Source organism: Taeniopygia guttata, chromosome 1A (genome assembly GCF_048771995.1).
Source record: "Taeniopygia guttata chromosome 1A, bTaeGut7.mat, whole genome shotgun sequence".
Classification (NCBI taxonomy): domain Eukaryota; kingdom Metazoa; phylum Chordata; class Aves; order Passeriformes; family Estrildidae; genus Taeniopygia; species Taeniopygia guttata.
The window spans coordinates 47,957,166-47,971,564 of NC_133025.1; the positions used below are offsets into that span (position 1 = coordinate 47,957,166).

The 14,399-nt window shown below is 41.6% G+C and overlaps 1 protein-coding gene across 1 annotated transcript; it reads right to left on the bottom strand.

Moving 5' to 3' along the window:
- Positions 1 to 444: 444 nt before the first annotated feature.
- XRCC6 (X-ray repair cross complementing 6) lies at positions 445 to 14,301 on the bottom strand. The gene is made up of 12 exons (XM_002197165.7): positions 14,117 to 14,301; positions 13,895 to 14,004; positions 13,654 to 13,792; positions 11,085 to 11,339; positions 10,045 to 10,228; positions 8,542 to 8,728; positions 7,145 to 7,313; positions 5,231 to 5,392; positions 4,167 to 4,296; positions 3,367 to 3,467; positions 1,705 to 1,818; positions 445 to 929 (listed from the first exon to the last, which is right to left on the bottom strand). The coding sequence occupies exons 1-12, from the start codon at positions 14,202 to 14,204 to the stop codon at positions 733 to 735; spliced, it is 1,836 nt and encodes a 611-aa protein (XP_002197201.5). The 5' UTR covers positions 14,205 to 14,301; the 3' UTR covers positions 445 to 732.
- Between the last annotated feature and the right edge of the window lie 98 nt (positions 14,302 to 14,399).

A 14,399-nucleotide genomic window follows, 5' to 3' on the forward strand; every position in this document is an offset into this window, starting at 1 on the left:
CCACAATAGTCTGACTCACATTCACTTAGAGAAGTAGAAGAGCTCTATGCCACCTCAGTAATTTAATTGGGATAAATGCTTGCAGCCTTCTGGGGAACACAATTTGATTTCCATTTTTAAACCAGTTTCTGCTATTACTGCATGTTCAGAATTGTTAAGTGCCGGCTCTTTGCCCAAGGGATTGGATACTACTTCCCAATAATGATTTTTTTTCCTTTAAGATCTGCTGGTAGTATTTGTAACAGTGATGGCAGAAAAGAACACAATTTGATTACTAGTACTGATACTGTCAGTTTTGGAGAGTAATACATATTTATACCCTCTGTTAGCACACAGGCTCAATCTGCTGCTTAAATTCATGTGGTGCTATTAACATAGATCATTGTGTTTTCTTACCCTGAACTGAGTTCTGCTATCTTTATGATGCAGAGACAGCAGTCAGTGTTGCAAAGGAAAAGGTCCAAACTTTTATTAAGAATCCAGCAAGGCACAACTCTGTCAGTGTGCAGTGGGTGACCTGAGTTCACAGGGAAATTTTCTGCCTTTATCTACTGTCAACAGAATCCAACTTTGCAGAGATGTTTCACAACTAAGTAAAAAGTTTCTCCACTACTAGACAAAGCAACATTTAGTTGCCATCCCTTTCGTAGCAAGATTAAATAGACACAGCACCCACATAAGACCATCAAGATTCTAAGCAGACAGAAGTAAACCAGGGCCTTCCTCTCCAGCTTAGCACTTATTAAAGTATTCAGTTAAAGCATCCACGAGCTCCTGCTTCTTGCTTCCACACCTCAACCTCAAAAACCTACATGCATCCTTCAGGACAGATACGGTGAGCTTGCCCAGAGTGCCCTTCTGCACATGACTCCGCAGCTCGTCTTTTGAGACTTCTACCTTGGGCTTCTTCTCAGTTTGATCATCAGAAGCTAGAAAGATACGTTTTAGATCACAAACATTTTAAAAATTAGAAAGACATCAATGTTTCTTATACACACCATAGTTAATGGCCATTAGTACTTGGTGCTTTAACAGCTACACACTCACAGACCTAGTTTTCATGTTTTCTTTTAAAAAACAGGCATCACTATGTCATGCAGTATTTCATTGATAGGAGTGATCTTAACTGAAGTATGAAACTTTGTGTTCTGATGAAAACATCACCCTCCAAATGAAATTTAAGGAATTCTTGTTGAGACAGCAGAATGCAATGATTCCACAGGGAGCTCAGCTAATTGACACTCATTTTATGCAGTCTTTTGTAGACTCCCAAATTACACATGGACTTCAGCATTGCTTACACATTTAGCCCTTAAGATGCCCATCTTGGACTTGCTAAACAGCCCATGTATAAACGTCTCACCAGCACAAACTGAAAGCATGAGTGATTTTACTATTCTGTTGTAGAACAGAAAGTTGCTAAAATTATACATATATAATACATCTATACCTATATATTCTGCAGTCATTTACCCATGTTACTTCCTATACTTCACTCTGCATTTTGTCACTCCAGCAACTCTCCAACTGGATACCACAATACTCTTTACCCTCTAAGAATCAACACTGGATGTAATGCTTAATTATGGAGATCAGCAGTTGTTGCACAAGCAGCTTCTTTAAACTATGAAACAAACTGAAAACACAGAAGATTCTAAACAGAATAAAGACATTATATTCTATGTTTGCACCACCATTACATACCTTGTTTTCGCTTTACAGCCTTCCCATCAGGATTGTAGTCAGGGGGATAAACCAGCTGCTTAAACTCATCCACCAGGTTGCCCAGCCTATGGCTCATCTGCTCAGACTTTGGCACTGGCAAAAGATAAAGATTTGCCCTCTCAGAAACAGTGTGATCACAAGAAAGTCTACGAGGCCATCCCTACTGCCAGATGAACTATCAGCTCACCTGGTGGGAAAAATACAGTGCTCATTCTCAAAAACATTAGTGTATGGAACCACACAATACTTTATTTTGTAGGATCATGTTAAACATTCAACAAGAAAAAACTCACAAAATATGAACTAGCTTAGGTATGCCAACTTCACTCTGTATTGGGATATAACACCAGTTCATCAAGCACTACAACCACCAGAGACCCCCCGGGACAGAAGAATGTGTGCACAAAGGGGAACTAACACATGTTAATGATTTTGGGGAAATTATCACCCACATGTATGTTTCTTCTGAGAAAACCTACATAAACAGCTTTTTCTGTTTTAGAGATGCACAATTTTAGTGGAGATATCCCCCCATGCATCCAGCACTGTAATAAAGAACACCTGCTTCTCAAAGCTGCATTGATGCTAACAAGTCTGACTGTTTTTCTGTAACATCACCAGACACAACTGTGCTTCTGTAATAACTAGTCTACAAGTGTCCTGCAAGCATGCAAAAATGCAAATATTTGTGATACAATACTCCCAAATGAGAAGTTTACAGCTCTTGGTAATATCAAAAGTTTGGACATCTGGAATGCTGTGTCCAGTTCTGGGCTCCCCAGTACAAGAGAGATATGGAGCTCCTGGAATGGGTCCAGCACAGAACAAAGATAATTAAAGGAGTGAAACAGCTTCCTTATGAGGAAAGTCTGAAGGAACTGTTTAGCCTCCAGAAGAGATGACTGAGAGGGGAACCTCATCTAAGTATCTGAAGGGAGGGTGTCAAGAGTATAGTGCCAGGCTCCCGGTGCTGCCAAGAAACAGGAAAAGAGGCAATGGGCAGAAACTGAAGCACAGGAAGAGCCATCTAAACATGAGAACTTTACTGGGAATGTGACTGAGCACTGAAACAGGTCACCCACAGAGGTTGTAGAGTATCCCTCGCAGGAGAAATAATTGAAGAACTATCTGGAACTAGCCCTGTGCAATGTGCTGTAGGATAAACCTGCTTGAGCAGGGAGGTTGGACCAGATGACCCACTGTGGTCCCTTCCCTCCCCTCCCTTCCTCCCACTCTGTGATTATACAAGACACACACAAACTCTCCCAGTCACTAGGTGTCAGCACTGCCCCCAGCAGAATAATTCTCTTCATTCAGCCCATTTATCACACTGAAATATTAATGGGAATCTTGAAGAGAGGAATTTCAGAGAAAATATTTCTCACCATAGGAAAAAGGTGATTCAATTTTAATTTTACATGGTAAAGTGAGCATCTTTTTCTTTACCTTAAAAGTGACAGCAATAGAAAATAAGGTTTCAGGATTTCAGAATGGACACATCTAGAATCCTACATAGTGAAACTGCACACAACTGAAATATTTTTTAAGAGACATTTGGGTTTGTAGTAGCACATATTTGATTTATAACAAAGTCACCAGTCCCCTACCCTGCCTCCCTTCACACCCGCAAATAGCTCTCACTTGTAAGATCCTCAGCTTGTTCTGGTTCCATCATATCCAGCGCCAAAGCCTCCAAATTCCTGAAGTGCTGCTGCAAAACTGGGTTCTCAAAGCTGTCAGCCCTGCCAAGAATCCCCCAAAATGTCAATGCATGCTGCCAAGAAGACAGACAAAACACTTAAGATCTACCACCAACTTATGTCAGAATAAAACTTCCCTCTTTGCCACACAATAATCCATCGTATCAGAACTGCTTTTCCTCTTTGCAATTTATTTGTTGAATCACTATCCTGTCATGCATCAACCACATAAGAAAGCTGTCTGAGAGTCAGAAAGCTGTATGAAGCAAAAGGAGATAGTGGCATTATACTTTAAGTATAGTTATGGTGGCTTCACATATCTAGGAAAAAAATCTCCCATGAAAGTATTTCATAGCATTTATTCCAGCTATAATGAAAAAAAGGCCTAACTCTTCTTTCTAAAGTGCTCTAATTTAAATGATCTGGGTCTGATCTGCTGTAGAGTGGCAGAACCACAATAAAATGTGATACCTCTGCAACAAATGACAACAGCCCGGAGAACAAGAGCAATTCTACAAAGAACTCCAGAACATGCTACATAAAGCATTGTGGTGCCTGGGTATCCAGAATGATTAAGAATAAAGTTTGAACAAAGCTACTGCAAAGAGAAGCAATTTCTATCAAAATACATGAAAATCTGATCTCAGGAACACCACAGCTGAACAACGCATTCAACAGAGCGAGCAATGGTTGTGCTTTTTTCCCCATGCCACTCCCTGTACCCTATTTATCTCCAGGTACCTGTATTTGAACCGCAGCTTCTGAATTATTTCCTTCATTTTGTCTACCTGCTCTTGGCTGGCCGGCACATTTTCTGTAAAATCAACATTACGTTTGTCATCTGCATAGGGTAGAAAAATCAAGTGGAAACCTGTACAGAAGAGAGGGAGGAAGACAACAGTTACACAGAAATAATTGGTCTCAAAATCATTTATAGAAAAAAATGGTCTCAAAATAATTTATAGAAAACTAAGAGTGGTATTATCGAGGTCTGATGACTCCAAACTAACTACTTGTTTTGTTGTTAACAACAGCAATCCGTAATACTTCCAAGTGCCTACAGCACAACACTCAATCCCAATCTCAGTGTTTGTTACCAACATCTCTAATGGCTTTGTGAAAGACATTCAGACTAAATTCTTAGCTCCAAGTTGGATACCAATGACTTGCTTTATATGCAGAACATCAGCTACTCCATCTCTCTCACTTCTTACTGGGTCTGAGCTTGAAAAAGATTTCTTTAAAAATCAATTTATTGCCCATATTATTCTGAAATACATTACTTAGTACACAAGCAGTGTTACTTCCCTACTTCACATTCTCCCAGAAGATGTTTTTGCACTTAGATGTGAGAAAATGCAAAATAGCAAGAATCTGCTCCCTAATCATTCCCCACTCGTCTGACATGGCATGAGGCTCACTATATGTGAGACAATTATTTAATACATTACAATCTATTCAAGGATACAACATAATTCGAGAAAAGACATTCTGTCTAGTCTTCAAACAGAGGAAAAAAAGGCTTTTCATTTCCACATCAGTTATTTGACTCTGCTAAAAAAGGCAGAAGGCAGGGAAAACACCATAGCCAGGTCATACCTGAACAAGCACTGATGCAACCGGGGCTTTAAAAATAGATTCAATATCAGATGTTTACACTGACAAAACTGAAGAAAAGGAATGTTGGAAAGCATTTTTCTTAGTTTTAAGGGAGGGTAGCACTGAGACTATTTTCCCTCAATACAGGACGCCATTACACTGACTATATCAAATCATACAGGGAAAGGTGGCATCTCTTCCCATACCTGGAGGGGTCATCTGCACTTTCTGCTCATCCAGCTCTTCCTCCTGGGGAACCAGGGCCACAAAGCGAGGAGGGACGTTCCGGCGAGGGGTGTACCTACACAGCATCATCATTGCCCTCTCCAAGCACCTGATCAATAGGGCATTAAACAGCGTTGTACTGCCTGCAAAGGAAATAGTGGATTGGTCAGACTGACAGCTTTGCTCCTTTATTCTAGAAAATAACCCTAGATATTACAGTTTCAAAACCTGCGATTTCTTTGAAATCCTTGCATTATTGTGGAGGTACAAAGCAAAATTTGGAAGGGAAAAGACTCAAAATGGACAATGTTAGTGAGTCTCTCCTGACTAGCAGTGAGAGTTCTGGTGGAAGAAGTGAAATCACTGCCATCTCAGTAATGGAATACTGTGAAATTTTATCTACAAAGTCTATTTTTGTTTGGTGGGACATCACAATAGAAGCACATAATAGACCTTTTGTGGAAGTAACACACTAAGAATTCAGACTTCAGTACTCTTCCTGAGGCACACATTTGCCTCAGACATGGTGGTCAGGGAAAGACTGACATATAAAGAACATGGTTGAGCCAGAAAACTGCAGTTAGAGAAGCAAACATTAGGTTCTTCTTTCGTCAGACACTGCAAAGCCTTTGGTCATAACTCCGCCCTCTTTATCCACTGCTAGACCAAAGAGCTAAAGGTTTTTTCTTACTACTGCAGATTGGGATATATTTCTATATAAACAGATGTGTGTATACCTATAAAAAGGAAAAAATAAGCAGTTCTAAATGTCCTTGCCTTCTCTCTTTACAAGCCTATAAAGTGCTGTTATTCAACTATACTTCCTGAGTATCATGTTTCTACTCCTAGCTGATATGGACTTAAAATCAACAATTATCTCCCCTGGTTTGGGATTTAGGCTGTTATTTTTTTTGTTATTGGTTGGTTTTGTCTGGGCTTTTTAAACTATCTTTACTCTCTTGTCAGGCACTAGGATCCTTCACTTTCATGAATGGCTAAAACAAGTACTTTGTGACTACATCTGCATGGCTAAATTTGCTGCTTGTCATGATGGATAAACATGACGTACAATTGGCTGTTCTGCTATAAAAGAAAACAAGAAATATCTGCAGCTGAGAGGGGCAATAAACGTTAATACAGTTCTTCTTAGCTGTTGAAATCTGTGGTATTGATGATTCCGAGATTGTAAAAAGTCTCTGTCTTTCTGCCCCGTTGCCAAAGAAGAAGCCATAATTCATCTGTGCTGTTTTCCAGGTTGTTTATTCTTGCTTATATCTAACATGTTCTGCTGCCCTGCCGCAGCTCTGTCCTGCAGGGCAGCGTGCGGGGCTCTGCCCCCAGTGGGATGTTACAAACATTATATACCAGAAACTACGTGTGCTATATTTAAAATAATGTGCCAATATCTGTCACCTATGTTGAACAGTGTGTCCCCAGCCTAAACCAATAGAAAAATGCCAACACTACAGTGGAACATGGAGGGCATGAAGAAGGAGAAAAAGGACAAGACACACCCAATTTCTTCCATTTTGTCTTTTGAACCCCTAATCTAGAATCCTACAATTTTACTTTTGCACCTGTGCCACACTTAATTATTACTTATATCAAACACTCAGAGCTTGTAATTCATCCTGTAAGATTGAAAACTCTTTTCCATGGACAGAGATCAGAGACAGTGTCTCTCGGGGCTCTGTACAGGGGGGTTCCTGACACCCTGCCAGGGTCCCAGGCCCTCCAGGGCAGCCAGAGGGAAGCTCTGGATTCCCACACTTAGCATTAGCAAATTTTTAAGTTAGACAAAGCTTTTACACTCAATGATCCTCACTCAAACACACGATGAATCAGCAGGTTACACTAATGCAAGGTGATAAATCTTCTTTGCCATCTTTGCTTACCTCTCACCAGGGACTCCTCAGGATAGATGAACTGGGAGCACCTGATATGGTGGTGCTGTTTTAGCATTGAAAGTGGTTTGAAGCCAATCAGAAACAAACCTGGAGAATCAAACTGTTTTAATTCTTCAGTTTCCTCTTTCTCCAGCACAATCTGTCGGTTTCCGTATGTCTAAACCAGGGAAGAGCAGATGACAGGGCTGCCAGCATAAAAAAAAAGAGGAACAGGAGGCAGGACAGGGCAGGAAGTGGATGCAATTGCTGTGTTCCACTACTTTAAAGAAGGTTATAGACAAGACAGTGTAAACCTGCATGAGCAGTGCACACTGAAATGGCAAGTGACAGTCTGTGACCATTATCCCAAGGGAAATTCTACCTGAACATAAGCAAAATTCCCTTTTCTAAGAAAATGGCTAAGCCCTGATACAGAGAGGCTGTCACATCTCATCTCTGGAGTCCTTCAGAGCTGTCCCAAAAAAGCCCTGAGCAATCTGATCTGGTTTTGTGAGTCTTGCTCTGGGCTGGGTTGTACCAGACTTTTTCAGAGGTGCTGTCCAATTGTAAACTTGCTTCAGCAGATGCATGTCAGCTATCTGCTCCTGGCAGAAATAGAGACTGAGAAACAATGTTTCTGTAGCACTACTCATGCATCAAAAAATCAAATTATGGATTTATTATAGTTCAACTGTTGAAGGTAGACATCAGGGCTTAATATTCAGCTTTCTGTTTATGTCCTATACTTTTATTTCAATAGACTAATATCTATAAATAGACTAAATACTCCATTTTAAGACAACAACTTTAAGAGCTGTTAACATGGAAGAAGACACGAAGCACACTTGTGACAGTATACCTAGCAACTACATAACCTGTTCTGAAATAAAGCTGTGCCTGGTCACAATGTGACACTCAATTTACATCAGCCAATCTATCAAGCAGGAAGGCAAAACAAATAAAAATTTATACAAAAACTCCAAAGGTAACATGCCTTTTGTTTGGAAAATGGCTCCAAATCTCCTGTGATTCACACTTGTATGTTTAACAAAATGGACCAAATCTGTTCCTAACGAATCAAAAGTTGCCAGCAGCAGCAATGGCACAGGGTCACTCAAGGTCAGGCTCTGATAACCTCAACCTGCCTTACAGAAAGAAATGACCTGTGTTCCTGACAGCATTTCCACCAGCAGCTATGCCTTCCCATGACAGTCAAGCCAGGGAGACAACCTATTCTCACCCTGCAGAGCTCACAACAGTGACCAGCCTGTCCCAGGTGCATACAGATGCAAATATTTCTGTATCTCATCTTGAAAGTGCAATACAAACAAAAGCAGCAAAGGAATTGGCATCTCCCTCACACATCACAGAGACAGGAAAAAACAGGCACATAATCAATATGTTACCTGAGCCCTTTTAGTGTCACTTGGCAAGAGCAAGCTGCCTGTTTTTCCACTAAACATCCTTGTTTTGATTTTAACTGGTTCATTAGTTTCCCGATAAAGCTTCACTGGAAGTGGCTTATAAGCTTTTTGAATTAGGTTGTAAACACCAACAGAAAGCACCACATCTTTGCCCAGATGCAGATTTAGCCTGTGTAAAAAAGCAGATACAGAATTGAGATTCCTGAAAAATTACTACTGCAGAAGAAAATCACCTCCTCATGTAAGTTATTTCCTTTTACCTTCTCCTGTTCTCCTCCCCCAAAATCACATACTATCACTTGAGTCATAATCTCTCCTGAATAAAAATATTCTTGTAATATCATCATTTCTCGTCATAAAAGTTATCTAAACATAAGTAATTTACCATATTCCTTTGACCTTTTTTTCACTGAAGGGCAGCTATGCTCAATCAGAGCACAGGACAAGTCCCCATTTGGGTACCCCAATTATGCTCATTGCAATGTCCATGAATTCTCATAACTGTTTGCACAGAAGGCAAAATACTCCCCCAAAAAACCCACTAAGAAAAACAATACCAAGAGTTAAGAAAAATTATAAATCAGACATTAGAGAAAAAATCAGATGCAAAAGTTTAAAAATAGAAATAATCTTAAAGTTATGAGAGCAGAACAGTGAGTTACTACAAATACTACTTCCTCTCTTGTAAAACGTATCACTGGTATGGGATTCTTCCTCCCCAGCTATTAGAAAACTTGAGGAACATTCCCAGAAAAGAAAATAAACCTGCAAGCAGGAACAAGAATGCTAGTGACAACAGCTCAGGTTGGGATACTTTATAAATATTTATTGGAAAAAAGACATTAGGCCTTGAAGTTCATTCCCTTACTGTGCTTCCACATCATTCTGCTATGAACTCACTCCCTAAAAATACAACTGTTACGGAGCATGTGATTCCAAAAATACTTTCTATCTGCTTTGTCAAGATCCCTGTAATCTCTCTTAAGTATCTCTAATCTTTTAGTAGGAGATTAGAAATATCAAGGCTGTGTGAATCCATGCCAAATACCTAGACAGACTGGCAACATATGACTATTAATAACAGAAAAAAACCCCTAGCATTCACATTCAGATGACTTCTTTAAAGTTAGTATTGGCAAGAAGAGCCTAATTTCAATGAGATCTCACTATAAACTATTTTTTATGTTGCAGCTTTTTAGATAAGTACTTGGCAATTATGTAATTTTTTAGCAAATTATCATTTCAGGCCAAGATCAATACAGAATACATCACACAGAAGAAAGAAGAGGTCCTCTGCTCTTCTTATCCACAAATATCCTTGGAAACTACAGAAGAAACACCAATCTTGGACTAAAGAATTAAGATTGAGGAATGTAAGTACTGATGCTTTTAAAGACCAATCATTCCAGAAGAGGAAAATGAGATGCAGTCTGAAAATAACATCAGGTGCCCCTGCTGAATGATGTATCATAACTAGGCACGAACCTGACTAAAGCCCGTTTCCTTGTCTCCTTTGCTCGTACTTTCTTCATGAGATGTTCCAGTTTCTCTGACTCTTTAGGATGGATCCCAAGGTCCTCATCCTCTGCTACATTTATAATATCCCTGTAGAACAGAGAGATATCAAACCCTCCAGGCTTCTTCAAGTGCATCAAGTCCAAGATGATACCTAGAAACAATGGAAGATATCAGAGCAGCATAAGAAACTACTTTTTTCTTGTATCAGCATGTATCTCAGCACTCTCAGATTTCTCTATCTACGCAAATTATTTACGTAAGAATAAGCTCCAAATTGTCATCTGTACAAGGTGTGAAATATTCTGGAGAAAGGGGTGATTCTAGGGCAAGAGGCAAAACACATTCTTTTACTTCAGTCAAAACAATGCAGAATAGAAAATGTTTCCTGTTTAATTAAGAATTTGGACAGCATTGAATAGGAAATTACTCTGATAAGCTCCTATAAAATATAATCCTACCTCAGGCATAGAGGGGAGTAACAAGTTCAGAAAATCCCCTTTTCTTTAATTATAGCGGCTAATGGATTAGGGAAGCCTCACAGCTTCTAGATCCAGGACATCTCCTGAATTCCAAAAACACTGGTTACCTCAGTTACACAGTTGAACTAATGCTGCCTACTCTCTGAGCTCAGGCTCAGTCCTTCAGCTAATTCAGAATGGAACCATTAAAGTAATTTTGTGTTAACTTGATGTTATTATTCCCTTCCTGGAAAATTATACAGTAACAAAAAAAAAAGTTTATTTTCTCGGCCCTGGCATGTCCCCATTTATGCTATCAAACTAGAAAGTGATCCTAGAAAACAAGTGCTAGCTACCGGATACCAGATCAGAAAACATATATTCTGATTTAGATTAGATACAAAATTTCTGGCTTAGAAACTCTCAGAAACATTCCCCAGTTCTGACGATTTTACATCTTTTTCCATCACAAACCAGCAATGCAGATAACATCTGCTGCAAAGATTCATCACGTTTATTGTGTCTAAAATGAAAAGTGGGAATAATGACCTGTGTCTCTCAGATCACCAGCTCTGGTCCTGGCCAGCTTGGCTTTAGCACTGTCATTGGCATGAGGGTCATCCTCGTTGGTGAAGAGCATGATCCTCTTATGGCTCAGCCTGACTCGGACGTCACTGAAGAGGTTCGAGCAGGCCCAGAGCGCTTCACCCAGGGAATAGTCAGCGCTGTGGCCAAAGCTCTCCCGGAAAAGTGCCCGTCCTTCGTCTCCCCTGTACTGGTCCAGCTCTAGAACACGCTTCGCACCTAGAGGGGCAACAGCATTCACAGGCATTAGAAATACTGACAGAAGTACCATGAGCTCTTCTAAGTATACACCAGGGCTCCCTTGCAGCTCACATCCAAGGAATGCTCCCCAAGTACCTCTGTGGTAGCGTCCTTCCAACACCTGGCTGAGAAAATTGTCCAGCATGGCCTAACATCTGCAAAATCACAAGCCAGTTACCACAGAAAGCACCTGCTAGGGCAAGAGGATACAAAATACCCTGGCACCAGTGTGGGCTCTTTCTGTGGGGAAGTAAAAATGACAGGGATCAAAGTATTGCAAACCTCCTCCACTGAATGCCAAGTGCTCAGCAGCAAAGGCAGCAAACTGCACCTGCCGCAGAGGCACAGCAGACTACTGCACCACCACAGAAGAGGAGCCTGAAATGCATCCTGCATCTCCACAGCAAGCTGGGAAGGTGGAGAGCTCCTCCTCCTCCTTCCTTGTGCCTCACATCAGAGAGAATGCACAGAAAGGTGAGATGAAGCCCACAGATCACCACGCTGAGCACAGCAACATTCAGGTCAGGCGTCCACAGCCTTGTTGCAGCTCTGAGGATTACTTCAACCCAGCTAGGACTCCTTTTCCCACCTAACAGCAGATTCTGTTTTCTTCTGATACTCTGCAATGCGAGACAAGCTTTCATTTTCAGCCACTGCATTCTGCAGAGCGTCTTCCTTTGTCCTTCACTTAAGCTCTATAGCACTTAAAAATTTTCATTTGCAAGTATTTTCCTCTCCCTCTACTATTTTATTTTCATCTCTTCATCTGTTCTTTAATGCGAATGTTCATAATTACATACTCCATAAAAATCACCTATAGCATCTCTTTCTTCTCCAGAGGACTGCTCTCCAGGAGCAGCAAATACACAATTCTATTCCTTTTGAACTGATGCCTTAAGTTTTAGCTTTCGTATTTTGTAGCTTCTGTACTACATTGGTATATAACTCTGAATTTCATATAAAGAGTTAGCAAGTTCTCTTCACAAGGCAGTTAGACAAAACAATTCTTTTCCAGCCTGAGAACCAAGGACATCATTGCAGCTTCAGGCCCAAAAATCGTAAACAACAGCAAATTGAGAAGAGCCATCTGGGAGGATGGGACTTCATAACTTGAAGCCGAAATTGCACAATTAACCCCAATATGTAAATGGACCAAAACTTATAAAAGTGTGAAACCTTGTGATCAGGCATCCATCTTGGGTGGAACCATGGCCAGGCTCTTGTACTGATCCACGTGTATCCTTTGAAGGCTTCAATAAATACCTACTTTATTCCTTTAACACCATCCAGCCTCTGTTCTAGGTAGCCTCACAAGGCATCAGAACAACACCCACCTTTCACCTGTGCTGTTTTTATCCTCATGACGAGGCTACTGCCTCTAACATAGGAGAAAGGACAAGCAAGGAAGAAGGAGGAAAATGAAAAAGCAAGACCTATAAGGCAGTGAATAGGTCTGCCAGAAAAGGGAGAAGAACCTAAGGCAGTCCTATCAGGTCTCTATTGTAATAAATTCTGAAAATAGGACAAGGTGCAATTCTTTCAGGAGAAGCCCCTGTGTCGTTAAACCTGCAACCCCTAGTAAAGAAAATTAAATCAAACATCCTCAGAGATAAAGGCTGCTATGAAAAGTTGTAGACAAAATTCCCCCAGAAGACTCTCAACTGTAAAACAATCTGTCACCACTAGCATGTATTCTTTGCACTTCTCCTACTGCCTTTCCAATTCAGCAACCAGCACTTGTTATCAAGCAGATGGTATGTAATCTTAAGAAAACGAAAGAGCAAAATTCAAGAATTGCAGAATTTATTACAGAAATAAGAGATGGAACACTCCAAACAGGCTACCACATTGAACCACCTGCTCTAGCTGACACTGCTTGAACAGGAGGGCTGGACAAGATGACCTCCAAAATCCATCCAACCTCAGCCATTTGGTGATATTCTCCATCAGCTGGAATCCATGGTGCCTTAACATGGACACATACTTTTCTGATGGACATTCAAGAGTTCTGTTGAGGTACTCTTAAGCTTTAGCAGACAGCAAGTGAAGCCACCACATTAAAATATAAGAAAAGATATAGAAAAGGATCTGAACCAACTCTAAGAGAAAACACTAGGCTCTCGTGAATTTTCTAAGCTTTCAAAAAATATCTAAATCTAGCCCCACCACCAACAGTAGATTTCAGTAAGAACTTACCTGATAGCTCTCTGATCTTCTAGAGATCAACTACTGACAATGTTACTACACCAATTTCCTTGCTCCCTCTTTTTACACAATCTTCATACCACTTTACCTGGATTGTCCAGCTCCTGGAGAACATAAACGTGCTTGAAATCTGCTGAATTCTTGTTGTTTTCTGTACCATAGAACACAACACTTAACAGGTCCCTGTCACTGCTGATAATTTTGCTGGTATACACAGTCCGGATGCACTGAAAAAAACGCACCCAGGTCAAAATTACAAGAAAGTAGTTTTCAGAAAGGAGTGTGTGTGAAAGTCTTGCCTTAGCCATTAGCAGTTTATCCATCCCTACCTGGATGGTCATGTCGAAAGGAGTCTCTGCCTCTCCGTCGGACTCGAACATAGCCTTGGAGGCATCCACCAAGAAGATGAGGCTGTCCCGGCCCGAAACCCTCTGGTCCGCTACGGAACGGAGGGAAACAGTTTTAGCAGCGGCCCCTCCGCCGCCCGCGGAGCCTGGAAAGCAGGCAGTGGGCCCCGATCTGCCCTCCGTGAGGGGGTAGGGGGCCCTTACCGACCGCCTCAGACCCTTCCTCCTCTTCCTGCTGCTCCTCCTCCTCCTCCAGCCCCTCGCCCCGGTAGAACGACCCCCACCCCGCCATGGCTCGGGCGGCTCCCGCCAGACGCAGCGCCCGGGCCCCCGGTCCCGCCCCCGGTACCGCCCACGGTCCCGCCCGCGCCCGGCCAACCGCCGCTCGCCGGATCGCCCCGCCCCGCAACAACGCTGACCAATGGCGGGAGCGGGAGCGCGCCGCGCCCCGCGCCTCCCGGGGCAGCCGCCCCGTCCCCCGCGCCGA

What these genes read in the sequence shown, in the direction of transcription:
- XRCC6 (XM_002197165.7), bottom strand. Translation starts at nt 14,204, where the DNA reads ATGGCGGGGTGGGGGTCGTTCTACCGGGGCGAGGGGCTGGAGGAGGAG. An exon ending in TGGTGATCTGAGAGACACAG is followed by an intron (nt 10,229 to 11,084) that starts GTCATTATTCCC and finishes CATTGTTTCTAG; the next exon opens with GTATCATCTTGGACTTGATG. An exon ending in AGGAAACGGGCTTTAGTCAG is followed by an intron (nt 8,729 to 10,044) that starts GTTCGTGCCTAG and finishes TTTTTTACACAG; the next exon opens with GCTAAATCTGCATCTGGGCA.